The sequence below is a fragment of the Oryctolagus cuniculus genome, chromosome 12 (genome assembly GCF_051225735.1).
Source record: "Oryctolagus cuniculus isolate XC-2025 breed Fujian yellow rabbit chromosome 12, ASM5122573v1, whole genome shotgun sequence".
NCBI classification, from domain to species: Eukaryota; Metazoa; Chordata; class Mammalia; order Lagomorpha; family Leporidae; genus Oryctolagus; species Oryctolagus cuniculus.
Window position 1 is genome coordinate 8,434,260 of NC_142878.1, and position 26,403 is coordinate 8,460,662.

Consider the following 26,403-nt stretch of genomic DNA (forward strand, 5'->3'; position numbering starts at 1 on the left):
TTATCGATGTGACTACATGTTTCTGGGCACCAGACTCATCTGAGTAAAACTGAAAAGTAAATGGGGAGGACCTGCACAATACTAACACGTGCACAAGGTTGGTAGCAACTCAGTCTCAAGTGAAGAAGGAAGACAGAAAGTAGCATTCTGCCTGCTGCAGATCAACACTGTTTCTAAAGTACACATTGAAAAATAAGGATATGTTCTTGCATTAAAAAGGTGCTCCATTAGACCTTACATTTGCATAGCGTTTCCTGGTTTACAAAAGGCTTTCACATGTCCCAGCCATGTCTGAAACTAACATCAACCCTATGAAATCAACCGAGCAGGGAGTACTAACCCCATTTCTCGGATGTGGGATTGAGCTCAAAACTGGGAAGTTAAATAGTAATCGGCTGAGACTCAAAACCAGAGCAAAGCCTTCATCAACTAACTCCTCACCAATCACATGCTGTGCACACGGCAGTGAGTGACGGGAACAGAACTGTTAGCGACGCCACCAAACTGGTAAGCCCCGTTCACAGCAGCACTGCTCACGACAGCCCGAAGCAACCCAAGTGTCAACGACAGATGAACGAACGTGCAAATGCAGCTCATCCACAGGATGAGTTATTGTGGAGCCTTGGAAAGGAAGAATTCTGTCACCTGCCACGGCATGCAGGTGTTGCTAAGTGAAATAAGGCAGCCATAAAGACAAATACTGTATGATTCCGGTCACATGAGGCAGCTACAATAGGCAGGTTCCTAAGGATAAAGGAGAATGGATGTAAGCAGGGGCCAGGGAAGGAAAAGTGGTGCGTTCTTGTTTATGGGCACAGAGTTTCTGTTCAGGAAGGCGCCAAAGTCCGGAGATGAACAGTGACCATAGTTGTGCAACACTGTGAATGCGCTCCATGCCACTGAACTGCACACTTACATGGTGACATTGGTAAATTTTATGTTAGGCATATTTCAACAAAATAAGTGAAATATTTCTAAAAAACTGACTATCTGGTCCCTGTCTTCAAGAAGTATTTTGTCTTTTTCTTTTTTTAAAGATTTATTTGTTTACTCGAAAGGTGGAGTTACAGAGAGAGGGCAAGAAACAGAGAGAGAATCTTCCACCCTCTGCACTCCCCAAATGACAGCAACCTGGGCCCATCATCCGCTGCTTTCCCAGGACATTGGCAGGGAGATGGACGGGACGTGGAGCAGCCAGGACTCCAGCTGATGCCCACATGGGATGCTGACGTTGCAGGTGGCGGCTTAACTCGCCACATCACAGGGTTTTTCTCAGATGGCAAGTATGGTACATCTCCAGAATTTCAATAAAAAGATTGACTTGACCGTCAAGACACACATGACAGTTACTCTTTAGAAATTTCTTATTTATTTTCATTTTAGTTTAAAAGGCAGATGAGAGAGACAGAGAGGGATCTTCCATCTACTGCTTTACCCCCCAAAATGGCCGCTACAGCCAGGGTTGGGCCAGGCCAAAGGCAAGAGCCTGGAACTCCCAGGTTTTCCATGGCAGGGAGGGGGCGGGGACCAAGCACTTGAGCTATCATCTTCTGCCTCCCATGCTGCACATCAGCAAGAAGCTGGATCAGAAGCAGAAGAGCTGGGGCGCTAACCAGGCATTCTCTGCAGGATGCAGGCATCCAAGCAGCTCCTTCACTGTGGCACCGATGCTCACCCCGCGTCACCCTTTCAACCACAAATAAGAACACACTTTTGTGACAATGAACCACAGTCACGTTGCTGGGCAACCATTACCACCATCATCTCCAGAACGTCTGCATCTCCCTCTACTAAAATTCTGTGCTACTGTTTCCGGACATGAGCCCTCCCAGCTCCTGGCCACCACCAGACCACAGTCTGTCTCCATCAACTTGACAGTTCTGGAAACAAGATACTTCGCAGAAACGGAATCACACAGCCTTCACCAGTATTTGACTGGCTGATTTCACTTAGATAATGGGCTCAAGGTTCATCCATGTTGTGGCACTTATCAGAATTTCCTTCTTTTTGAAGGCTGAGTAATATTCCATTATTTGCATAGAATGCGTGTGTTTATCTGTAGGAACATGTAGGAGCATGTACGGTAGCATTGCTACATATCCTCCCTTTTTTTAAAAGATGTATTTATTTATTTGGAAGTCAAAGTTACACAGAGAGAGAAGGAGAGGCAGACAGAGAGAGGTCTTCCATCCACTGGTTCACTACCCAATTGGCCATAATGGCTGGAGCTGTGCCTATCCAAAGCCAGGAGCCAGGAGCTCCCACGTGGGTGCAGGGGCCCAAGGACTTGGGCCATCTTCTACTGCTTTCCCAGGCCACAGCAGGGAGCTGGATCGGAAGTGGAGCAGCCGGGACTAGAACACAGCGCTGGCCCCGATGTTGAGCTCTTTCCACATGCTCGTTCTTCCGAGACACATCTGCACAAGTCCTGTTTGAAAAACTTGCAGGAAGTAGAAAGATCGGCATTCATGCAGAAGGGGACACGTAGCAATGCTAGCGTGCGTGCTTAACCCTTCCTGCAGAGCACCCTACTGTAAGAAACCCAATCAGAGGCAGTTCAGAGTTGAAGCAACCGAGGATGATAGCCTGGGCTGGTGACAGCAGTGACAATGGTGAGAGAGACAGATGCAGACTTGAGCCCGGTTTTGGCAATGAATGTGGCAGAACTGGCTGCTGGCTGCAGATACAGGAGGAGAGGCCAAGTTGACCTTCTGCTTTAATTAGTCCCCTCCATATAAGCCAGTGAAATTCAAGTGGCAGCTTTCAAATTGTGACAGATTGAAAGCTAACAGTAGGTGGGCTGGCGCTGTGGCTTAGTGGGTAAAGCTGCCACCTGCAGTGCCGGCATCCCATATGGGCACCAGTTCAAGTCCCAGTTGCTCCACTTCCAATCCAGCTCTCTGCTATGGCCTGGGAAAGCAGTAGAAGATGGTCCAAGTCCTTGGGCTCCTGCATCCATGTTAGACTGGGAAGAGGGTCCTGGCTCCTGGCTTCAGATTGGCACAGCTCTGACCATTGCAGCCAACTGGGGAGTGAACCAGTAGATGGAAGACCTCTCTCTCTGCCTCTCCTTCTCTCTGTGTGTAACTTTCGACTTATAAGTAAATAAATAAATGAAAGAAAATGAAAAATAACTTTCATTCTCCATCTAACAAAAGTAACTTCCAAGAATGTGGCTGAAATACAGAACTATGTAGGAAAACAAACCCTGGAGCAGTTGATACCAGCAGATACACCACTTTATACCAGTTTATACCAGTTTATACCAGCAGACCCGACTCCCGGAAGTTATTTCTAACAGATGCACACAAGGGGATGGAAAACGACCCCAGGAAGAAACAGCAACAGCCAAGAAGGAACAGTAACCAAGAAAACACGAGGCTTGAGGCTACAGTCTAGGCACTGCCGTGGTGAGCGTTCGGGGTAGCATCTGGGGCACCTGCATCCCGTATCGGGGCCTGAACTCAGGTCCCAGCTTTGCTCCCTGTTGCCACTTCCTGCTAATGCAGAGCCTGGGAGGCAGCAGGCGATGGCCCAAGTAGTTGGGTCCCTGCCACCCACCTGGGAGACTCAGACTGACTTCTGGTTCCTGGCTTCTGCCTGGCCCAGCCCTGAGTGTTGCAGGCATTTGGGGAATGGATCACCAAAGGAGCATTCTCTCTCTCTTTCTGCCTCTAAAGTAAATATATTAAAATATAGCTATTGCTTCCCATACAAAGCCAAAAAATGTGTTTTGAGGAGCTAAACATTCCTAACGGAACTAAGGTGCCGCATAAGGGCAGCACGGAGGCCGGGAAGGAAGTGGCGTGTGCACGAATCCTAGGCCTTTTCTTATTCCCCAGGAAGTCTGAACACTGACTAATTTCAGAACAAACTGGAGTTAGATATGCATATAAAAATTTCTAAGCCTGTAAAGGAACAGAATATAGATATTAAATTCCAAAAGAAGACAGAGAAAAATGGAACTGGGTTGACGTGGAGAGGAATCTGGATTAATGTAAAAGAAGGCAAGAAGGAGGATACATCATGATTGTGTTTAATCGCTATGATTTAAAACATCCTCATAAAAAGTAACTAGACATTTCTTTTGCAAAATAAAAATTGTTTATTTGTTTTTACCCCCAAGTATTTTAAGTCATTTAATAACATTTTAATTTTATGTTCATGGATTTTGAAAAAATACAAATAAAGCAATACTTCTCCTTCTGCATAGCTTTAAAAATTGTTTTTCAAGATATTTTAGTAGCCCAAGCCCAAATGTGGACATGGAGCACACACTTCACTAATCACTTGTTGGAAAACACCTAGGTCAAAATGAACAGCCAACTGTGATTCACTGTTTAAACAGTAGCCAGCTCTACACACATCCACACCGCCAAACAGGCGGCCAAGGCCAGCTCACAGGGCTCCGGCCACGGGCAGCACTGGGAGCTCCACGCAACGACGCTCCACAGAATCCACCTGCCAAGCACTCGGACCTCAGGAAAGACTCAGTGACTCTGCCGAGGGCTTGTTTCAGCAAAATGCACAGAAGAAAGGAGCACGCCTTTCTCTGTTAACAGAATTGCAAGTGGTGACTAGAGACTGGGTCTCGGAGACAAACACGTCAGCAAGTCAAGGAAAGCCAGCGCTCTGGGAGGTTCCAGGCCGTGGAGTCCCCACACCCACCCGCACATCCCCCAGGAGCTCTCCTCTGCCCTCAGCAACCGCCCAGTCCCAGCTGCCCTCCCCAGGGTTCCTGGAGCCCCGAGGCTGCCCCTGTTCTAAAGGAGCAGAGAACCTGGGACAGGTGTCTGTGCTTGACAGCACAGGGTGAGCAGGTTCCTCCTGGGAGGGACGTGAGACCACGCCTGGGGACAGAAATGCACTGGTCTGGTGCCAGAGCATGAGACAGAGGCGAGAGCCAGGGAACCCAGTGGGTGGGAGGGGACACGCCTGGATTTCAGCAGACAGTGGCCTTCGCATCCACCCTGGCTGCATGTGCCACACCCCCGAGCTCGCTAACCACTGACCTGGACAAAGCAAGGCCGCATGGAGGACCGGGCTTTTAGAAGGCATGGTGTTCTGCACTTAGCTGCTGCATCTTCACTTACTCTCATTCAAGGCGCTCGACTCAGTTGCTGCTGAGTCACTGCGGGGCAACGGGGACTCCTGTCCCCCAACCATCCAGACTGGACCCAGCTGACCCAGCTCCTGGGTTTTTATCCTTGGCCATCTTGGCATGGCCTTCTTATTCCACCACAACCCACCAGCTGCTTTCCACGGTCCTGTGTTTGCAATGTCACAGGTCTGAGATACAAATGGGAAGATCAGAGGATCAGAGCTGGGTGACAGCTGGGTGCCAGAGGGCGGGTCAGCTGGCCACCAGACCAGGGATCCAAAGGTCAGAGAGACAACACCCTGTGCCCGCTGCCCTCCCACTGTCTGCTCTGCACCCTGGCCCCGGGGCGTTCACTCCATCCCGTCAGGCCATGGCAGGACACTTGAGTGTGGCCACCAGCCACCTCCCACCCAGCTCAGTGCAAATGGAAAACAGCCCTCACATCTAGAACGGGGAGAACACGAACGTCTACCATGCGGATACCACTACAGAGCGAGGAACTGCCCCACAGGTGGGGACACCTGCCCCCAGGGCCACAGGAGGCCCCTCAGGCCCGGGATGCCTCCTCCCCTGGCCAACTCTCCTGCCCCTGCTCCAGATCTGCACCAGGCCCTGCCCGCAGCCCCTTTTCCTCCTGGCCTCCCCTCCTTGGGCATTATGTCCCCAAACCCCACCTCCCCAGAACACCTCCAGGCTGAGCCTGCCTCCCACATCCCCAGGGAAGCGCTTCCCAGGCTCCCAACACACAGTCAGAGGGTCCCCAGCAGAGCCCAGGGCAGGCACTGCCCCCCTGGAATTATCCACTTGAATTCCTCCCACGCTGTTACTTGTTCACTTAGCAACTGGAGTCTCTGACTCCGGGCCTCCCATGGGAGGCAGTTTCTGAAACACAGGGATTCACCCTGTCTCCACGGCACCCAGCTCTCCCCCTGGAGAGTCAGCCCCAAGCCGAGCTTGTGCACAGCCCTTGCCCTTCCTCCTTGCAAGCTCTCTCCTCCACCAGCCGCCTCTGCCTTCTCACCGGTGCAAACTGTCAGAACACCCAGCTTTTCAGAATCTGAGCAACTGTCTGAAATGAGGATCCTAAAACAGACAAGCGTCAGGGACGGCATCTGACAGTCAAGACAGCAGGAAAGATGCTGGAGAGGGGCTGATTCCCAGCTCCAGCCTCCTGCTAATGCAGACCCCGGGAGGTTACAGTGACAGCTCCAGGCATTGGGTTCCTGCCACCCACCTGAGAGACCTGAGCTGAGTACCAGGTCTCAGCCTCAGCCTGGCCGCTGGAGGACTAGCCTGGCCGCTGTGAGCCAGTGGGTGAGAGTGTGCACTGGCTCTCTCCCAATCTCTCCCAGCCCCCAGCAAATACATAGGTAACATTTTTTGAGGACAGACAAGCGCCACAAGGGCTCCAGTCTCCTGTGGGAACCAAGCAAGGGCTGGAAACAAGCGGCTGCCCCGGGCCAGCTGCACGCATGCAGGGTTCCTCACCAGATAAAGGCAGGTCAGGTGTTTCCGAAGGGGGACACTCGGGGTCAGCGAGGCGGCCACAGAGCCAAGCTACCTCTTTATCCCCACTGCACTCCCCGCCGAGTGACAGCCACAGGCGCCTGTGGACCGCCCTTCTCCCCGAGTTGGACTGCCAGTGTGAGAGGCCCGGGCTGTCCGGCGTCGGTGGGACGGAGCTCTGGCTCAGGACATCCCCGCCAGGCGTGGGGAGGAAGGAGCCTGCTGGACAGCGACGCCCTGGGCGGGCGGCGGGGCAAAGGGTTCAGAGGCCACGTCCTTGTCCAGCACTCAAGGGAGCGCGCGCGGAGGGCCAGGGTCCCTGCCCCGCAGACCAAGACAAAGCCTTGTCTCTGTCCGTCCGCAGACCGACCACGCGTCCCGCGGAGGCCACCGGCCACGCCGCTGGACGTCGCAAGAGAACCGACGGGGAGAGCAGCTCAGACGGGAGTCCCTCCATGCTGCCATCGGCGCCCAGGAAGGCGGCGGGGTTCCGCAGGGCGGGCTCCTCCCTCCAGGAACCCTGTGGCCCTGGGGCCGGCACTGCCCTGCCCTGCCCTGCCCTGCCCGGCCCTGCTCTGCCCGGGCCCCGCGGGCTTCCCGGGATGGCCAGCGGTTCCTCCTTCGCCTCCCGCGATTGTTTCCCTCTCCTCTCCCTCCTGCCGAGACAAACTCTCCGGGGGACCCCGGCCGCGCCCCACCAGCCCCCGGGCGGCGACTGGGGCGTCCTGGACGGGCTCGTCGTGAGGCGCTGGGGCCCAGAGCCTCAGCACCGGAGACACGGGAAGGCCGGGACGCGCGCTCCCCTCACCTGCGGCTCCGCGGACGGCCTCGGCCTCCATGCTCCGGCTCCCGCGCCACGCCCGGGCTCGTCCGCCGCCGCCTCCCTGCGTCCCGCTCCCTCGGGGCGCCCCGCCCCGCCCCGGGGCCGCCGCCAGCGCCCGCCCCCGGCACCCTGAGCTGGAGAGAATTGGCGAGGGTGGAAGGCGCCCTCGGCTTTCGGGAACAGGGACCTGCGGGCCGCCGTCGCGCTGGATCCTCGCGGGTTCCCCTAGACCTGGCGGCCGCCACCTGCCACTCCCTGCTTCTGTCGGGAGCGTGCGGGGGTCGGGGTGGGGGGCTCTGGCAGGTGCAGGCAGGAAGCTGGGCTGGGGCGGCTGCGAGCGGCCGTGTCCCTGCGCTTGTGAGGGAACACCCGCGGCCCCCCGACACGCGTGCCCTCACGGACTCGTGTGTGTGTGTGTGTGTGTGTGTGTGTGTGTGAATATAATCTATAACATTATAATACAGTGCCCAAAGTCAACAAATACTGCCGTCCCTTTGGGTTTCTCACTTTTTGGGCTTCCTTGGGCAGCCTGAGAATGCCCCAAAGCTTCCAGTGCTGTTTCTGGATTCTCCTCCCGCCAGTGTTCAGGATCATGGTGTCAGGAACACCTTCGGTTCCTCGCTCGCGCCCGCCCGTGGTGCCTCCTGACCCTCACAGATCTGGATGACCTCTTTAACTGTGTATTATTCCCACGCATATCGTAGTTTCCATTTTGTTGGCACTTCTACTATTTCTGTAACAACACCACAAGATTTTAATTACTGTCACTTTACCGCATCCTTGGCTGCGCCGGCTGGGAACCCATTCTCATGGAACACCAGAAGTAGGTCCTTATGGAGGCTTGATGATGGTTGTGTCCGGTCTTTAGCATCTACAGAGGTTTCCGTCTGCCACCCAAGAACACCGTCTACTTTGGTCTGTTCAGGTCTTCACTTCTTTGTGTTCTTGCTGAAGGTCCCGGTTTCCCATAGCTGAATTTCAGATTTCTTGCTAGCATTCTCTGTATGTGTTTGTGATATTCAATGGCTACCATGAACCGGCTTTCTTTTCTCCAATTACATTAGAACTGGTTGTTTATGAACACGCTAGCTTGGGTACAGGCCAGTCTTGTTTGCGGCCACTTTTGAGAGGTTCAATCATTTCGTTAAGGCAAATTATATTTTTCCTAAAGATTTATTTATTTATCTGAAAGGCAGAGGTAGAGAGGCAGAGAGGAGAGAGAGAGAGAGAGAGAGTCTTCCATCCACTGGTTCACTTTCCAAATGGCCACAATGGCTGAAGCTGAGCCGATCTGAAACCAGGAGCCAGGAGCTTCTTCTGGGTCTCCCACGTGGACACAGGAGCCCAAGCACCTGGCTCATCTTCTACTGCTTTCCCAGCCATGGCAGAGAGCTGGATTGGAAAGTGGAGCAGCTGGGACTCATAACCAGTGGCCATATGGGATGCCGGCACTGCAGGCGGTGGCTTTATCAGCTATGCCATAGTGCTGGCCCCGGTCCAGTCATTTTTAAAAGTCAGTTATTAGGGCAAGAATTTGGTGCAGCAGTTAAAGCCTCACTGTGGACGCCCTCCTGGAATATTGGAGTGCCTGAGTCTGAACTTTTTTTTTTTTTTTTTAAGATTTATTTATTTATTTGAAAGTCAGAGTTACACAAAGAGAGGAGAGGCAGAGAGAGAGGTCTTCCATCCGATGGTTCACTCCCCAATTGGCCTCAACGGCCAGAGCTGCGCTGATCCAAAGCCAGGAGCCAGGAGCCTCCTCCGGGTCTCCCACGTGGGTGCAGGGGTTCAAGGAGTAGGGCCATCTTCCACTGCTCTCCCAGGCCATAGCAGAGAGCTGGATTGGAAGTAAAGCAGCCAGTACTAGCTAGAGCCAGCGCCCATATGGATGCCGGCGCTTCAGGCCAGGGCGTTAACCCGCTCTGCCTGAGTCTGAACTTCTGGCAGCAGATGACGGCTCATGTGGTTGATCCCTGCCACAGGGCTGGCAACCTCAGAATGAATTGTGGGCTCCTGGCTTCAGCCTGGCCCAGCCCTGGTTGTTGTGAGCATTTAGGGAGAGAACCAGTGGATGAAAGATAGAGCTCAAACTCTCTCTCTGTCTCTCTCTCAAATAAATAAGATGAAAATTATCCTTGATTTTCCAGGAGAACAATCGGATGCTCTGCAAGTAAGCAATGGGGTTTCGAAGCCTTCCCCAAACCTGCTCGGCTTCTCAGCACTCACTGCCGACACCAAAGCTGCTCTGGCTCCCACCAAGAAAAGTGTCCACGGGGAAACAGGCCCTGTGACAGCCGGGATCAGGCCCCCAGGGCCCCCTCCCCCTGCTGCACCTGCCATCTGCCCCATTAATCTACAGGGAATCTCCTCCGTGTTAAGGACACCATTGTTACAGTCACTCCCAAGACACTCGTGAAGTTGGAAAGAAAAAAATATCCAGCATTTAAACCATAGGGATAGGGATAGCAAGCTACTGAATTTTAATAAGCGAACCAATTCTGGTTGTCACTGTCGCTGCTTTTTCAGTCAAGGAAAAGTCCTTAAAAAGGCATGGGCAAGACTCAGCAGAACTCGAAGGGGAAAAATATGAAAGAGGAAATAGGTGAATGTTTCTCCTATAAAACCTAAGGAAAATAGTCCCTTGAGGGGCATCATAGAAGACGTCAGGCATTTTAAACCGCTCATTCTGAAGCTCTTAATGCACAGGTCATAGGTGACGTTAAAAAGCCCGGCATCTTCTACACCAGTTTCATCTGGAATGTTGGGGATCATGCCAGCGTTGCACCGGGGTCTCTGACACACCAGGTCCCTGTTTTAAGACAGCATCACAGGGTGCATTCGGAACGTCAGCCGAGTCCTGGCATCGGAGGCTCCGGCATCGGAGGCTCCGTCAGGGAGTCCCGGGGTCGGAGGCTCCGTCAGGCAGTGTTGCAAGCGCTTGGAAGGCAAGAGCGGAGGAAGTCTGAAACAAACGACAGCGTCTCACACCTTCAGGAGACGCAGTAGAGAGGCCCGGTCTTCCCTGCCTGCCTGCGGCCTCCAAACCCTGCCTGGTGCAGCTCCCACTGCCCGCGGTCGGCAGGAGCAGGGAGTGGGGAGGGACGCTGCCGTTGACTCTTGTCAAATGAGGGGGAAATACTGATATGTGGTTCAGTGAGTTAATCTGTAGTGAAATCATAATACTACAATTTCAAACAAAAATTGTCACTTTTATTTTTAAAGAATGTTTATTTACTTATTTGACAAGAGTTACAGAAAGAAAGGGGGAGGGAAGAGAGAGAGATCTTCCATCCTCTGTTTCACTCTCCAGATGGCCGCAGCTCGGCTGAAGCTAGGAGCCTGGAACTCTCCCTGTCTCCCACGTGGGTGGCAGGAGTCCAGGCACTTGGACCACCTCTGGCTGCTTCCCCAGGTGCATTAGCAGGGAGCTGGATCAGAAGTGGAGCAGCCGGGATGTGAAGTGGAGCTCATGTGGGCGCAGGCATTGCAGGCAGATCCGTGTTAGTATTTTAATTCACAGTAATCTACTTACTAATTTACCTGGAAGTTGTCGGAGGACAGTAACTCCGCTCTCCCATCCTCGGTTTGGCTTTCTGCAGTTTTAGTTACTCTCAGTCAACCACGTTCTGCAAACAGCAAAAGAAAAAATTCCAGAAATAAGGAATCGATGAATCCCACTCTGTGCGCTGCTGTGAATGCCTGACCTTCCCACTGCGCCCTCCCAGGACGTGAAGCTCTCTGCCCAGTGTCTCCACCACGTGGTGCTCACTTAGGGGCCAGCTCCGGTGTCAGGTGGGCTGAGATGGTGCTGCAGTGCCAGGGCTTGTTACTGTGGGAGGTTCCAGGCATCCCCAGGGGGTCGTGGTCCCCACCCCCTACACACAGATAAGGGAGACTCCACCCTAGAACCCTGCTCTCCACAGCCAGATCAGGTGTCCACCCAGAGAAACATCTCATCCTGCTGCTGGAGTTTTCAAACTGCAGCCAAGAGCCCAGGCTGGCCCACTGCCTTTTATACAGCCTGAGAGCTAAGAATGGTTTCTACACCTGTAAATAGAAGGGAAAAAAATCAAAGAATGTTTCATGATAGGTCAGCTGGGAGATTCAAAATTCAGTGTGCATGAATCATTATCGGAGCAGTCACACCCTCATTTACATATTATCTATGCTGCCTTGACACCAGGGCAGCAGAGCTGAAGGATGCAGAGCCCACAGAGGCCAGCAAGGCCTCCTGGGTAGTTTCTGGCCCTGTAGAGACACCATGTGCTGGCCGGGCCCTGCAGGGGCAGGCGCGTGAGAGGAAAGGAATAGCAAGGGTGAGTCCCAGGGCTGCCTTGCTGCGGTAATGTTTCTGGAGAATCAGTGCTCCGACAAAAACTCACTTGGCTCTTCAAAGAGTTCCTGGAAGATGTATATTAAGAAAAAACTACACATGGATTTCCAAATATTTTGCAGCAAAATAAATTCATCTTTTTAAAAAAAAAATGAGGAAGGGCTAAAGAGACACACAGAAAGACAGATAAAGAGAGAGGTCCCATCCACTGGTTCACTCCTTAAATGTTTGCAACCACTGCGGCTGGGTCAGGGCCAGGAGTCTGGAGCTCCATCCAGGTCTTCCATGTGGGTGGCAGGAATGCATTTACTTGGGCATCACCTACTGCCTTCCAGGGCCTGCATTGGTAGGAAGCTGGAGTTAGGAACCACAGCCGGGAATTGAACCCAGGTACTCCAGTATGAGATAAGTTAACCTATATTTTAAATTAATTAGTTTTTTTTTTTTTTTTTCAAAAGAGAGACACAGATGGAGTTCTCTTGCATCCGTTGGTTCACTTCCCAACTCCAACAGCTGGGACCAGGCCACAGTGAGAGGCGGGACCTGGGAACTCAGTCCAGCCGACCACATGCACGGCAGGGTGTGCCTTAGCTGGAAGCTGGGACTGGGAGCAGAGCAGAGACTCGAGCCCAGGCCCTCCGATGTGGGATGCAGGACCCCAGTGGAGTCTTCACTGTCATGCCACACACCAGCCCCAGATGAGGGCATCTTCCAGGCTAAACACACACTCCTAAACTTACACTTTAGTTACACTTTCCATGAGCTATCCAAAGCCTTCTGTAAATTTCGCAGCAGCCCTAAGAAGCTGGTCTGGAGCAGGGGTTCTGGCGTGGAGGGCGTGCTCATAGGCAGCATTATTCTCCAGACCTACAGTGCTTCTCCATGATCGGTGCGCTGTCCCCACCTCCCTGAGGAATTTGACCAGTTGGATTAAGTTTCATTTATGTCAAGGATACCAAAAAATATGTCATGTTGTAAGAGCTGCTTCTCTCAGAGACAAAAAACAAACACTCGTAATCCTTTCTCTTGCTTAAGCAGGAAGTCGATATGTGCCAATGGGAAATTTAAAACAAACCCCACCAAGTTTTAGGTCTGGGTCAAAACCTGAAATATTTCAAAACATGAAATATTTTGGGTCTCGCGATCATGTAATCTTGGCCGCCCACATCCGCCGTCCCTGTGAGAACACACGTGTGCTGTTGCTTCCTCTCCAGGTCACTAAGAGGGTCACACTTACCCTCTTGAGTCAAATATGATTACAAGTATTTTCCTCTCGGGAATCCGACTGGTAAGAAAGATCCCCCGGGCTCTCTATGAAATAAACCATCCCCTATAGTTGCCTCACTCCTCAATCTTCCTATTTCCTGGGCGTTAAGAGTGCCTTTGACGTCGCAGTTGTGAGAGACCATTTGTTTTCACAATGGAAAAGAAAATAAAAGCTCAGACTCCACACTTCTCTGAACTGTTTTCATTTTAGAGGGCAGGAGTGTGCATGCGCGCGCGTGTGTGTGTGTGCGCACACACACGCAGGGGGAGTGAATTCAACAGCAGACATGCCGCTGTCACTAAATAAAAATATCTTGGATCTTTTGTATTTTTGCTTTATTCATTACACAATTAGAGAAAACCTTAGGGCACAAGAAAATAAGTGAATTAGGGAAAAGCGAAAACTCCAGGACACACTGAAGTTTAAGTTAAAATAAGAAAGACCCGAATCAAATCTCACAAATAGAACAGTAAGAATTGCAGCTGGCATCTTAGCCACTCGGGGCACAGTTAACGGTAGCAGACACAAGGGGCAACACCAGACCTGCTTAGTGCTGAGACCAGAGTCCGACCCTGCGGAACCCACACGGCGAGTGTGGGCTTCACCGCCCCGTTCAGCCTCGGCGCCCTCCTGAGCCGGGGACGTGGCAGGGACGGGGGAGATGAGACAACATTTGCAAACATGTGAAGGGAGTGCGAGAAACTGGCAAACTGCCTTCAAGATGGATTTTTTTACAGTGTCGGCCTTAATCTCAAACTAAGGTGAGCCCTCTGCATCCCTGTCAAATCAAGAGGCTGCAGTCTCCCAGGGCAGCGGGGGTTGGGGGGCAGGCGAGTGGGAGCAGGTGTGATCCCACTGTTCTAGGCTGTCACAAGGCCCGTGACCCCCCCCCTCCAGGGGCCAATTACACAGAAGCATGGTTGCTGGGAAGTCCCAGAGAGCTTCTAGTCCTTGACAGTGACCCAATTAAAGAGGTGCAGAGGTGCACTTTTTTTTTTTTTAATGAGGGGAGCAATTAAGTAGCCAGAGCCATGCGGTCTGAATCTCCCATACAGGGCACACAGAACTTTCCAGAAGAAGTAAGATGTTCACAACGCTCTGCCTGCCTCCCTGCGTGGAACTTCTCCTGGCCACATTGGGGTGGGGACAGAAGGTTACGTTTTTGTTCTTATTGCACAACTTTTGAAAAACAGTATTTTCAACTTCAGAAAAACCAAATAGTGTTCTCTGAGAGGGCAAGCTATGGCACATGGTGGCTTCTTCTGTGAAGAACATAGCCCAAAGGTTAGTGTTGCTGACACAGTTTAAGAGGGGAGGCATTCAGGGGCAGAGTCGGAGGGTGGGCACCGTGGGAGGCACTGTTGGCCTCAGGACCAGGTAGGAAGTCAGCCTGGATCTGCCTGCAGGGCTGGCAGCCCTGGGACCTGGCCTACACCGGGCATCATGGGGGTGCCGTGCTGCCCAGGCAGAGGCTAGAAGTCCTGCACCAACAGCTTCTGGGTGCGGCGCTGGCAACCAGCACCTTAAACGCAGGGGCCATAAACTTCACCTGCGGGCAGCAAGGAGGTTGGTTTTGGTTTTGCAACGTTTGTAGAATTCACGGAAGAGCATCCAAATGTCCTCAGACCTTCACAGCCCAACACAGAGAGGCTCTGGCAGGGGAGGAAAAACCAAGGTGGAAACCAACAGTGGACACAGACCTGCTCTCCAGGCTGGCCCTGGATGGCACTGGACCAAGCACATTTTAGTCTTTGGTCCCAGACACCTTTGCCGGGGACCAATGGTCGCTGAGCCCAGGTGCACTTTCTGGCCATTCTGAGCCACAAGCTGCCGCCCAGACACACAGGCCCAGAAAGTTCCTGGTGGCGTCCCGACTTCACCCTCTGCAGGTCTGTGGCCAGCAGCGCCCTGCACCGGCTGTGTCTGCCTGCAGTGGCATCACCTTACCACAGCTCCCTGCAGAGTCTTGGGCCACAGCCAGGCTCCACACCAGTGCCCACTGCGCCTGACGCCGGAGGTGCACACACGCTCCCCACGTCGGCGTCATGGATCCCCAGGCCGGCTGTGTGGTGGTGACGGGTAAGAGCCTCCTTCTCAGCTTTCCCATTTGCCCCTGGAATGCTCACTTGCCTGATCTGGCGTGAACAGCTCCGGGAGGGGGACAGAGTGGCAGCTGGCGGTGTTGCTGACTGCGAATGCAAGCTCGCTTCCTGCTATGCCCTGTAAACCCGTCAGGCACCAGAGGATTTCCGGCTTCCGCCCCGCACTGGCTCCACATGACCCCTGAGTGGCCGCAGCTTAAGTTTGACGTGCCCTTCAACCCTGCATCCAGGCCAGTGCCTGTTCTTCCCGGGGTCTTGGGCGGGGTGGGGCCAGGTGGCATCTGTTGGGGTGCTGTGGGGCAAGGAAGGGGGATCTGCAGGCCCAGCTGGGACAGGGCCCTCACAGGCTGCACAATTCCCTACAGCGTCCACCTGCAAAGGGGCACAGCCCCCACCTGAACTTGGCAGGAACAGCAGCTGCCCGCCCCACCCCACCCCCCAAGTCACCCCAGCCACCTGTGCCTCGCCTGCTCACAGCTGGCCCCTGTGGGCTTCATCTCCACATAGCTTTCATTTTACACACCTTTGGCAGTTTCCCTTCTTAAACTTGTGCTGGGGAAGGACAGGTAACCCCAGTGAGGATTTCTGTACGTGTGCAAAATGGAACGTTAACCTGTCTTCGCATTTTCAGCCCAGAGTTCCCGCTCTCGGTCTTGTGCAGGAAAGAACATTCCGTGCAAACCCTGCGAGCGCCCTTGCTCCCGGTCGTGTTATTTTCAGTCTGGAGGTAGAGCAGCTCGCATTACCCTCGAGTTGCTTGGGGAACTGTACTCCTAGTGAGGCAGTGCTCGTCACGGGTGGAACACGGTACGGGAGCGCCACGGCCGCTCTCAGAGTCGCGCTCGCCCCTGCCTCAGCCGTGCCAGCCCCCGGGGCTGCTGGCAGACGCTGGATCGTTTCCAGCGTCTTGGGGAGCAGTGGTGCTGCAGTGCCCCCGCGCCTGGAGCCTGGCTTCCCTTCGTGAGACGCGCTTGGAGCTGCCAGGGGCAGTCCCGTCGTTGAGTTGGATGTGCCTCACGTATTCAACATTGCGGGCGACTGGCACCAGCGATGCAGAGAGACACAGCCAAAGCCTGGGCCTCCCTGGGAGGAGACTTCTCCCAGGAGAGGAATTCTCCACCTCCTTTTGCAAGTTCCACCCAAGGCCGGCCTGTTGAAAGCGAGGTGGCTCCTGCAAAACAAGGGTGTCAAAGCTTCGCCTGCTAAGTTGTTTTTCCAGATGTAAAACAGAGAAGAGAGGTGGGAAAGAGAGAAAGAGCCCCCATCCACTGGTTCACACCCCCAACTGCCCACAATGACCAGGGCTGGGGGCCAAAGCCAGGCTCCAGGAACTTAACCCAGGTCTCCCACACAAGGGGCGGGAAGCCAGCTGCTTGGGCAGCCTCCGCTGCCTCCCAACGTGCAGAGTAGCCGGGCGCCAGCACCAGGAGCTGGGCAGCTCTCTGATGTGGAGTGGGCCCATCAGTAAGCAGCTTCTTAACCACAGACCGAAGGCCTGGCCTGTAGCTTCCCTGTTGATCCATTTTGCTTTACTCTCCTGGAAGAGGTGAGACTGGGGTTGGGGGTCGTGCTTTGCCCCAGGGGGTCCGACACAGAGGTCTCCAGCACCTCTGTGGAGAAGGCTGCCGCTCCCTCTCTCCGCCGCTGAATCGCGGTGGCACCTTTGTCCACAACCAGCAGGGCAGATGCGCCTGAGCCCCTCCCTGGTTCTCAGCGAGGCCTGGGTTTTAGTCCCAGGCGTGGACACAAGGGTTTTCCTCCCCTCCCAGTGATGCTGGCGCCATTCCCAGGCTGGTGACCTTGCAGGGATCCCCTGCAGTGATGGCCAGGGAGCTGCAAGCGGGCCTGGCGGAGGCACAGCCCTGCTTGAGCAAACTTTGGCATCCTTGGTTTCAGGTTTCGGGCCTTTCCGGCAGCACCTGGTGAATCCCAGCTGGGAAGCAGTGCAGGTGAGCCCCCAGACCCAGTCCCAGGAGCTCAGGCCCGCACCAGCACACAGGCCCCGAGGCAGCTGGAGTCACCTGGGCGGGAAGAAAGCAAACCTGCGGGCCCTGGGACACAGCTTGGCCCTTAGCTGGTGGCTTGTCTGCCCTCCTGGCTCCGTGGGGAGAACAGAGGCCAGGATGACACTCGAGGGCAGGGTGGAGAGTGCCCCAAACTGGGCTCCATCGTCCTGCCCTTTCCAACTGAGTGGCCTTGGAAACTATCAACACCCCCAGTTTCCCCACTCATGACATGGGGGAGCGTGTGCTGATGGTGCGTGCCCAAGTTTGGGAAGTAGCATTGGGCAGGCGGCGTGTGGGGCGCCTGGCGTAGGCTAAGCGCTCAGGGCAGCGTTATCGCCCGCTACCAACAGCACACAGAGAAAACACATCCGGGCAGCCCACGGGGCAGGCAGAGAGGAGACCTCGTCTCCACAGAGCAGTCCCGCCTCTCCTCTTTGGAGTAATTTTCAGCTCTTAGTCCCTTGGTGTCAGCTGCATGCTCGGGAGCTGCCCGAGGCTTAGCCCCACGCGGCCATCAATCTCATGCTGCGTTGGGGTGAGCCAGACGTGGGGTCTCTGGTCCACGGAGCATCCCCATCAAGCCAAAGCTCACACCGCACACTTGCAGCAACGGCGGTGACACCGATTTGCTCACTGCTGGCACGAGACTCTCGAGCTAGAATTGGGTTTTCTCAACCAAGAAACAGCTCGCAGAACCCTGCATGCTCTGCCAAGCCTCGCCGCTGCACACAATGTACCAGAGACGCTGGCTTGGGCTTTCGGCAGCTCCCGGGTGTCTGCAGCCGCTTCTGTGAAAAATAGCACGGTTTCTGCCAAAGCCCAGATGGCCCTGAACCCCTCCCTTCCATGCTGCTGTCATGAACATGGAAAGAGCCAGATAGCCTGGGTTTACCACCCAGCCCCACCGGTGTAAGCTGTGGGATCCTAGACAAGTCATCCAACTTTCCAGTGCCTCGGTTTGCTCATCTGTAAAATGGGAATGAAATTCTGAAGCAGGAAATGAACACACGCACGCAAACCTCTGAGAGCCGGTGGGTACCTGCAGGCCTGTTGCTTCTGTTACCAGCAGGCAATTCGAGCCCTCAGGCCCTCGGCTGCGGGCAAACAGGATCGACCTTTGCCGGAGTCACAGCAAACAGAAAAATGAGAGGACGCTTGAGAGGCTCAAGACTCACCAGAGAGGCTGGGGGCAGGGCAGAAAGAGGTTGGGGCCCCCCAGGAGCGGCAGCAGAGGGCAAGACCCTGCTCTAGGAGCCTTTCCCTGCGGGTCACCTGGGCAAGCAGAAGGTCAAGGGTGGCTCTGGGGAGCACTCATGCACACACACGCACACATACACTCTTGCACACACACACGGGTACACTTACACACACACACCAAGAACTGCAGGCACACAGAGTGGGTGGTTGGTACGCACACACGGCAGGCCAGGGCGAGCTCCCTGAGAAGCAGGCTCTGCCTTTAGGCCAGACCTTGGGACAGGGACCCCTGGGACGCGAGTTCCCTGGTCTCCCACAGAATCTCAGGCAGTTTCTCTTGGGGACTGAGAAGTTGCCAAAAATTAAGATGAACTCAGTGTCAGGGTGTCCATTTCTGTCTTTTTTTGACAGGCAGAGTGGACAGTGAGAGAGAGAGACAGAGAGAAAGGTCTTCCTTTGCCGTTGGTTCACCCTCCAATGGCCGGCACGGCCGGCGCGCTGTGGCCGGCGCACCGCACTGATCCGATGGCAGGAGCCAGGAGCCAGGAGCTTCTCCTGGTCTCCCATGGGGTGCAGGACCCAAGCACTTGGGCCATCCTCCACTACACTCCCTGGCCACAGCAAAGAGCTGGCCTGGAAGAGGGGCAACCGGGACAGAATCCGGCACCCCAACCGGGACTAGAACCCGGTGTGCCAGCGCCGCAAGGCGGAGGATTAGCCTAGTGAGCCACGGCGCCGGCCCATTTCTGTCTTAACAAATTCTGGGGTCAGGCATTGGACTTAGCAGTTAAGGTACCCACATCCTACATTACACCTCGGTTTGATTCCCACCTCCGTTCTAGACTCCAGCTTCCTGCTAAGGAGCATGCTGGGAGGCAGCAGTGCTGACTCAAGTCACTGTGTCCCTGCCACCACGTGGGAGACCTGGATTGAGTTCCCAGCTGCCGGCTTCGGCTCCTGCTCTGTCCTGGCCATTTGGAGCATTTGGGGGAGCGAATCAGTAGGTGGGAAATCTTTCTCTGCCTCTTACATAAGTAAACTTTAAACATTCTGATAGAAACATGCAACATAAGTCCTAATTAACCACCACCACCAGCTCAGTGGTGTCACGCACAGTCCCGGATTTGGGCAGCAGATTCACGGCCAAGTTCATTGCACAGAACTGAAACTCGGCACCCACTGATCAACCCCCACTCCCCTCCCCCCAGGCCCTGATCACCTCCATTCCATGTTCTGCTTCTGCGAGCCTGACCACGTTAAATAGCTCACGTACGTTGCAGTCACCTAATCTTTGCTTTTTTGTGACTGGTTCATTTATCTTAGCATGCTGTCTTCCAGGTTCCTGTATATGACAGGGTTTCACCCGTTTTGAAGGCTGAATAATGTCCCATTGCACATATTTGCCATAGTTTCTTCATCAGTGTATCCACTGAGGGTCACCTGTGGCTTGCTTCCACCTCCCGGTGTTGTGAAAATGCTGCAGTGTGCACATCTCTCCCTGACATCTTGCTTTCAGCCCCCTGGAGTTGTGCTCAGAAGTGGAATTGCTGGATTCAGTGGTCATCCCATGCTTGGGGTTTTGAGGGACTGTTGCATTGTTTTTCCAAGTGACTGCACCATTTTATGTTCCTACCAACAGTGCCCACGAGTCCAGTTTCCCCACATCCTTGCCAACACCTGTATCTTCTGTTACCAGAGTGGCTGGCCACTGGGTAGGAATTGCTATGGTTTTAGTCTATAAAAATGAGGAAGACATTAACCTACGTGTCACAGCTGGACCAATTGGTGTTGGCGCTGTGCCCTGGTTTGCATGTCTGCAGATGCCTGGCTGGGCTGGGGTTGGACACCAGATCAGAGCTTGAAACACACCATAGGCAGAAGCAAGACTGTTTAGTCTCTTGGAAAGTCACTCAGATGAGTAAAATGCACAGTGTTGGGTCTAAGGGCAAATGCCCTCCATCCCGGGCCAGCTCTATGGACACCAGCGAGATGTACAGGGTCAGCTTCCCGCACCTCTGCTAGGGTAGGAGTGAAGCCAGTAGCCCCAGCTGCCCCGAGCACATCCTCAGGTGAACTGTGTCCCCCCAGGGATGCTGATCAAGTGAAGCAGGGCTCCCGAGGTGTGCTCCTGCAACAGGAACGGTGTCCTTAGCAAGGGGACCTCTGGCCCCAGAGACAGACACACACAGGGTAGAGAGGCGGGACACGAGGTGAGGACCTCCTAGACCCTGGGGAGCAGCTGGCAGGTGGCCCAGCTCTCGCTCTCCCGATTTCTTCCTTCCAGGGGCTCCTCCCTCACCCCAAGGGCTCTCCAAGCCCTTCACCTCCCCTCCCTGCACTCTGGCTGGCTCGCTCCATCTCTATCTGTGGCTTTCACCCCAAACTGCAGCTTTGGCCACCTGTCCTGCTGGTGTGTACCCCAGAACCCTCGCCATGAGCTCCGGACACACAGAGTCCAGGCAACAGCTCCCCTGGGGCACCGCAAACTCAGCAGGTCTGACCTTGACCGCATGACGTCCCTGCCCACCTCCATCTCCTCCTTCACCCACTCCGGGGCGGCTCTGACTCTTGAGTTCCTTGGGCACAGACCTCTGCTGGCTCCCCGCTGCCCAAAGGGTGAAGCCCAAACCTGGCTATGCACTCAACCCATGGACGTCTCCAGCTCCTGTTCCCATCCCCCCATGAGCAGGGCTCCCTGCTACACCACAGACCTGGGCTGCTTATCGGAATACCTGGGGGCACCCCAGGCAGTCTAGGTCAGACATGAGGCCGACAGTTCTACGTGGCCCATCACACCGAGTCCCCCCGATCGCTTCAGGCTCCCCCTGCCTCTGCAGCTTCCTGGGCTGACAGCCCCTCCCCTGCTTCCTCATCTGGCTCAGCCCCACCTGTCTGCAGGACTTGGTGAGCCTCTCTGTGAACACGCCCCTCCCGAGACCCCACCTGACAGGTGCAGCCGTGTGGCAACTGCCTCTCCAGGCAGGAGCCAAGTCCCTCTGGCTGGCTCCTTGCCACCTCATGCGCATGCTAAGGGTAGGCTCTGGGCCCAAGGAAGACCCCTGGGAGTAGCCCCCAACCACCCGAGGCAGGTTGATCTCTTTCCGCAGGAGCTCTCCAAGCTGGGCCTGGGGGGCGACACGGAGGTGGAGCTGCGGACTCTTCAGCTGCCCGTAGATTACAGGGCAGCCAGGCAGGAGGTCACCAGGATCTGGGAAGACCTTCGTCCGCAAGTGAGTGACGGCTGCCGGGGAGACTGGGGTGGTGGGGTGGTGGGGTGGTGGGGTGGGGGTGGGGGGCCCCGGGGCTGCATTTGATGGCTGAGGTGCACCCTGTCTGCGTGCCCTACCCACAGCACAAGGTTCCCACGGGTGTTGATGGTTCTGGGTCTGCTTGTGAAAGTTTAAGCAGAAACCTGGAGTAGGTTTTAAGAGAAAACTTGGTGAGAGAGGAGGAAGAGGAAAAGAAATGGGTGGGTTATTCCCGGACGGGACAGTTCCTCCCCAGTGGAGGGGCTCTGGGTTAGGCCTTACCCAAGCCTGCGCAGGGCAGGTCGGTGGTGAGGTGGGACATGGGTGAGGCCTCCTAGGCCCAGGAGAGCAGCTGGCAGTGTGGTCCACACCAGGAGGGCCCACTTCACCGCACCCAGCCTATTTTATCTGAGTCTGATTACTGTATTAAAACACTCCCCTCCCACCAAAAGCAAACCCCAAAAAGCAAAACAACGACCAACTAATGACATGAAAACAAACTGCCAAGCCGGTAAGAGAATGCCCCAAATGTTTGCATAAAATAGCAGCTCTTTTTGAAAATGGAGAAACACCTCAGGTGAGATTTAACAGGCTTCCTTCATGAAAGCGGCCTACAAAAGACGGCGCCGAGACACCAAGCTTCTGTGGGGCTCTACGGTGCCAGCCCAGCCCCAGCCCCTGGAAAGGAGTCTACCTACCGTGCCCTGTGGGAGCTTTTGGAATAGGACAGCATTTAAACGCAAATGCACTGTGGGCTTCTATTCCGTTAAAGCCTCCCCACTGCCTCATATTCCTGCCACCTTAATTAGGGGACAAGACTGGGAGACCGCGGTTTCCTTGAGGGGTTAGGGACTTCACGTGTTTTGCACCTCGAGGCAGGGCTCATCCACGGCTTGGGCCTTTTACATACGTGGTGACCACAGCGGGCCTCGGTTTGCTGTGCTCTCCCTGCTGTCATGCGTGTCCACACAGCTCGTCGTGCACGTGGGCATGGATGCCTCCACCAAGGTGATCATTCTGGAACAGTGCGGCAAGAATCGAGGCTACCGGGATGCCGACATCCGGGGCTTCCGGCCTGAGGGTGGCGTGTGCGTAGCTGGCGGCCCAGAAGTGATTGCGTCTGTGGTCAGCATGAGGGCGGTGTGCAGGCGCCTGGCCGTGGAGGATGTCGAGATGGCCTTTTCCAGAGATGCGGGCAGGTACGCTGTGAGGGTGCTGGGGCACATAGCGGGTAGGGAGGAAGAAATGAGCTCCACTGGCCGGCCCCTCCCCCCAAGAGGGCATCTTCCCACTCTAGCCGGCCAGATGGTCACCAGGTGCCACCCCACAGCTCTGGCCGCCAGCCAGGCTTCCCCCAGCACAAGCTTCTCCGTGCATTGTCAGCGAAGGGGGGGAGGCCCTGGCGTTTTGTGGGTGCTTGCTTTGGTTCTGCAGGAGAGACCAGAGTTGTGAGTTCACTGTGCTGATCCAGCCTCAGATAAAGATTAATTTCCCTTTGTGTCTTTGGACACTGACATCCAGTAGGCACTTTATTCCGTCTGCAAAGAGTGAGTGAACACACAGCTCAGGGAGGACCTAAGTGATACAGGGACTCACTAGGTCAAGGTTTCCGGACTAGTGGATCGCAAGTCTCCCAGTCTTGGCCACCTCCAGGTCACGAGCCCAGAGCTGAAGAGGAGGTCTCTCTCGGGCTCATTCCTGGCCCCAGGCTCTGTCGGAGGCACAAGAACACAACTTGGGTCTCCCCGGGGGCCGGCCTCGCTCTTCAGGCTGGGTGGATATCGCAGAGCGGGGAGGTGACCTGGCATTCCGTGTGGTTGCAGATACGTCTGTGACTACACCTACTACCTGTCTCTGCATCTCGGGAGCGGGCACGCGGCGCTCGTCCACGTGCCTCCGCGATCGCGGGGGCTCCCGGCCAGCCTGCTGGCAAAGGCCTTGCAAGTTATCATCCAGGCCCTGCTGGAGGAGAGTGCAAAGGCCCGGGCCCAAAGCCTGGTTGGCGGGAAACCAGCCCACGTGGATGCCAGCCAGAGAGAACCGGCAGAGAAAATGAAGAGCTTCAGTCCCGGGGAGAGTTCACCTGTGCACCGAGAGGCTTCTTAAAAACTGTCCGTAAAACAGTTTGCGTGGAGGGAAAGAATTCTGAGTTGGCAACAAAATCAAAGCGTCTTTTATTGTCGGCAGGAAGATGAACGCCCGGAGAGTGTTCATGAGGACTCACGAGCTTCAGCTTCGGCTTTTGTGACGGTGAAGCGAAACCCTAGCAACGCTTCTTCCAGGCGGGTGTGCGGTGGTCCGTGTGCCCCTGCCAGCGGCTGGGACCCTAGACCTGTGCTGTGGAAGCCGCCTGCTCCAGGTGGCCCACCCTTGGCCTCCAGGTCTGTGGTCCAGGTCTGGCGAGCAGCTTTGGAGTCGCTGTGTCTCGACTGCCTGCTTCCTCTGTTACGTAAGCCATCTTTAAGTGTACAGCCCAGTGAGATTGTGCGTTGTTGGGCAACTATCGCCACCACCCACCTCTAGAACTTCCTTATGACCCCAAACTGAGCCTCTGCATCCATTAAACAGCCACGAGCTATGCCTATGTTCCCGGGCGGTGGGAATCACCGTGTAGTAAGTAGACTCCCACAGCATCTGTCCTCTGTGTCTGTCCTGTTTCACTTAGCAAAATGTTCTCAAGGTCCATCCCATGTTGCGGTGTAGGACAGCACTTCACTTTTAAAGGCTGTATAATATTCCACCCAATGTATCCGGTTTTGTTTACCCACTCATCTATAAACGGACACATTGGGTTGCTTCCCTTCCACCTGCTGGCTCTTGCCAAAACTGCTGCTTGGACGCTCGCATGCAAGTCTCAGTTCAAGTCTGCTTTCGGCTCTTTGGTGTCTGCATAACCAGAGGCGCATTCCTGGGCCCACTTCCTAGTCTCTGTCCACGTTTCTGAGGCACTCCACAGGGGCCGTGCCGTGTTATATCCGTACCAGCACTGTTTGGTCAGTTTAGTAGCTGGGCTCAGTTTTTCTCTGTGGTCAGTACTAATCCTCATTTTTATTTTATTTAGTTTTTAATGATTTACTTATTTGAAAGACAGTTACAAAGAGAGGGAAAGACAGAGGTCTTCCATCTGCTGGTTCACTCTCCAAATGACGGCCATGGCTGAGGCTGGGCCAGGCCAAGGCCAAGGCCAGAAGCTTTTCCTTGGCCTCCCATGAAGGTGGCAAGGGCCCAAGCACTTGGACCACCTTCCACTGCTTCCCCAGTTGCATTAGCAGGGAGCTGGACCTGCCGTGCCACATGCCAGTCCTGTCCATAATATTTTTTATTTATTTATTTTTTAAAGATTAATTGATTTCTTTGAACAGCCGGAGCTGGGCTGATATCAAACCAGGAACCAGGAGCTTCCTTTGGGTCTCCTATGTGCGTGCAGGGGCCCAGTCACCTGGCCATCTTCCGCTGCTTAGCCAGGCACATTAGCAGGGAGCTGGATGGAAGTGGAGCAGCTGGAACTTGAACCGGTGCCCGTATGGGATGCTGGTGCAGCAGCACAGCCTCCCCACCCCTAAATTTTAGAAGCCAGAATCTGCTTTCTGGCTCCTCTTGTTCCGTCTCGGGTCAAGGGGCTCGTGGCCAAGTTGTATTTGTGCAGCATTTTCTGGGGGAGTACCCCCACTGCAACCCCCCTGGCGATGCTGTTTTCATGGGGGAGTGACAGCGTTAACTCTGGCAAGTGTCTCCTGTTGCAGGCTCACAGAGGCCGCTTTGCGCTTCATTACATTAAAAGCCCTCCTAGCTGTGATTGGGCCTCCACTTTATATTAAAAGACCTCCTAGCTGTGATTGGGCCTCTGCTTTATATTAAAAGCCCTCCTAGCTGTGATTGGGCCTCCGCTTTATATTAAAAGCCCTCCTAGCTGTGATTGGGCCTCCGCTTTATATTAAAAGACCTCCTAGCTGTGATTGGGCCTCCGCTTTATATTAAAAGCCCTCCTAGCTGTGATTGGGCCTCCGCTTTACATTAAAAGCCCTCCTAGCTGTGATTGGGCCTCCACTTTACATTAAAAGACCTTCTAGCTGTGATTTGGCCTCCGCTTTATATTAAAAGCCCTCCTAGCTGTGATTGGGCCTCTGCTCGTGGAAGTCTTTGCAACTTAATGACAAAGGATGGGGGACCTCTGCATACCTGAGCATCTGGGAGACACATGACGGGACTTCCTTAGCAAACCAGCCCGGATCACCTGACACAGACCAGTGTCTCAGCATCGCCCTGGGGTGCGTCGGGGCCCACAGGAGGGCGGCTGCGTGGTTGTGAATGAGCTTCCGGGGCAAACAGCTGCAGCTCAGAGCCCTCAGCTCCCCTGCTTCCAGCTCCTGTCCCACAACACCGGCAAGCAGCCACCTGCTCCGGGCTGGTGCCGATCGCCGGCGCCACACCCCCAGCCGTCAACATTTAGGCCGCTGGGAGGTCCAGGGCTGCCCCTCTGGGTCCCCCAAGGCTCTCCAGGCAGCAGCCAGAGGCCCACGCCCACCCTGGCCCCTGGGCATGGGCCGTGTCGGCACAGTGGACAGGCTGCAGCGAGAGACGGAGCGCTGGGTTGGTGCTCTCGAGGCTGGGGGTCTGCGTGGGTTTTCGCTCCTCTGTACCACAGGATAAGAGCCCTCCCTGGAAGGCTGGTTGTATGCAGAGAGAGAACGGAAGTGAGTCCGTCAGTGATGTCGGAGCACTAGGAAAGCCACACACCTGGGGGCAGACTCACGCCTGGACCTGCGGGGACACGCCCCCCACCCCGGGTGTTCCTCTGAAGGTGCCGCACCCAGTGGAGA

General features: G+C 54.9%; 2 protein-coding genes and 1 long non-coding RNA gene across 13 annotated transcripts in view; 1 reads left to right on the forward strand and 2 right to left on the reverse strand.

Annotated features, from left to right (window-relative positions):
- The window catches only part of FAM169BP (Protein FAM169B), a 69,693-nt gene extending 62,164 nt beyond the window's left edge, over positions 1-7,529 (reverse strand). For 3 of the 9 annotated variants that reach the window (XR_016218717.1, XR_016218718.1, XM_089311123.1), the window contains exon 1: positions 7,416-7,520. Coding sequence is in view for 3 of the 9 variants with exons in the window: in XM_089311118.1 (XP_089167244.1) it covers positions 5,013-5,058 (46 nt within the window). In the remaining 6 variants the exon portion in view is untranslated. Of the gene's footprint in view, positions 1-5,012; positions 5,299-7,415 lie in introns of those variants that run through there. The other 6 variants (XM_089311119.1, XM_089311117.1, XM_051822980.3 and 3 more) reach the window with 5 other exon arrangements.
- A 3,109-nt stretch (positions 7,530-10,638) lies between these two features.
- On the reverse strand, positions 10,639-11,060 carry LOC138844594 (uncharacterized). Its single transcript, XR_011380553.2, has 2 exons — positions 10,971-11,060; positions 10,639-10,858 (listed from the first exon to the last, which is right to left on the reverse strand). It is a non-coding gene; the product is annotated as an uncharacterized LOC138844594 (long non-coding RNA).
- A 3,865-nt stretch (positions 11,061-14,925) lies between these two features.
- PGPEP1L (pyroglutamyl-peptidase I like) lies at positions 14,926-25,659 on the forward strand. Of its 3 annotated transcripts, XM_089311126.1 has the most exons (6): positions 15,017-15,109; positions 17,029-17,081; positions 19,178-19,339; positions 21,443-21,565; positions 22,556-22,782; positions 23,407-25,659. In XM_089311126.1, the coding sequence occupies exons 5-6, from the start codon at positions 22,574-22,576 to the stop codon at positions 23,687-23,689; spliced, it is 492 nt and encodes a 163-aa protein (XP_089167252.1). In that variant the 5' UTR covers positions 15,017-15,109; positions 17,029-17,081; positions 19,178-19,339; positions 21,443-21,565; positions 22,556-22,573; the 3' UTR covers positions 23,690-25,659. The 3 variants fall into 3 exon arrangements, with proteins under 3 accessions (XP_089167251.1, XP_051678937.3, XP_089167252.1); XM_089311125.1 differs by lacking the exon at positions 19,178-19,339 and having other exon boundaries at positions 14,926-15,109; XM_051822977.3 differs by lacking the exon at positions 19,178-19,339 and having other exon boundaries at positions 14,989-15,109; positions 21,425-21,565.
- Positions 25,660-26,403: the final 744 nt, after the last annotated feature.

Bases quoted from the DNA above. Each gene is read 5' to 3' on its own strand.
- PGPEP1L (XM_051822977.3), top strand. From the start codon at position 15,076: ATGGATCCCCAGGCCGGCTGTGTGGTGGTGACGG. The intron at 17,082-21,424 runs GTGAGCCCCCAG...CACCCGAGGCAG, and splicing joins CCAGCTGGGAAGCAGTGCAG to GTTGATCTCTTTCCGCAGGA. The intron at 22,783-23,406 runs GTACGCTGTGAG...GTGTGGTTGCAG, and splicing joins TTTTCCAGAGATGCGGGCAG to ATACGTCTGTGACTACACCT.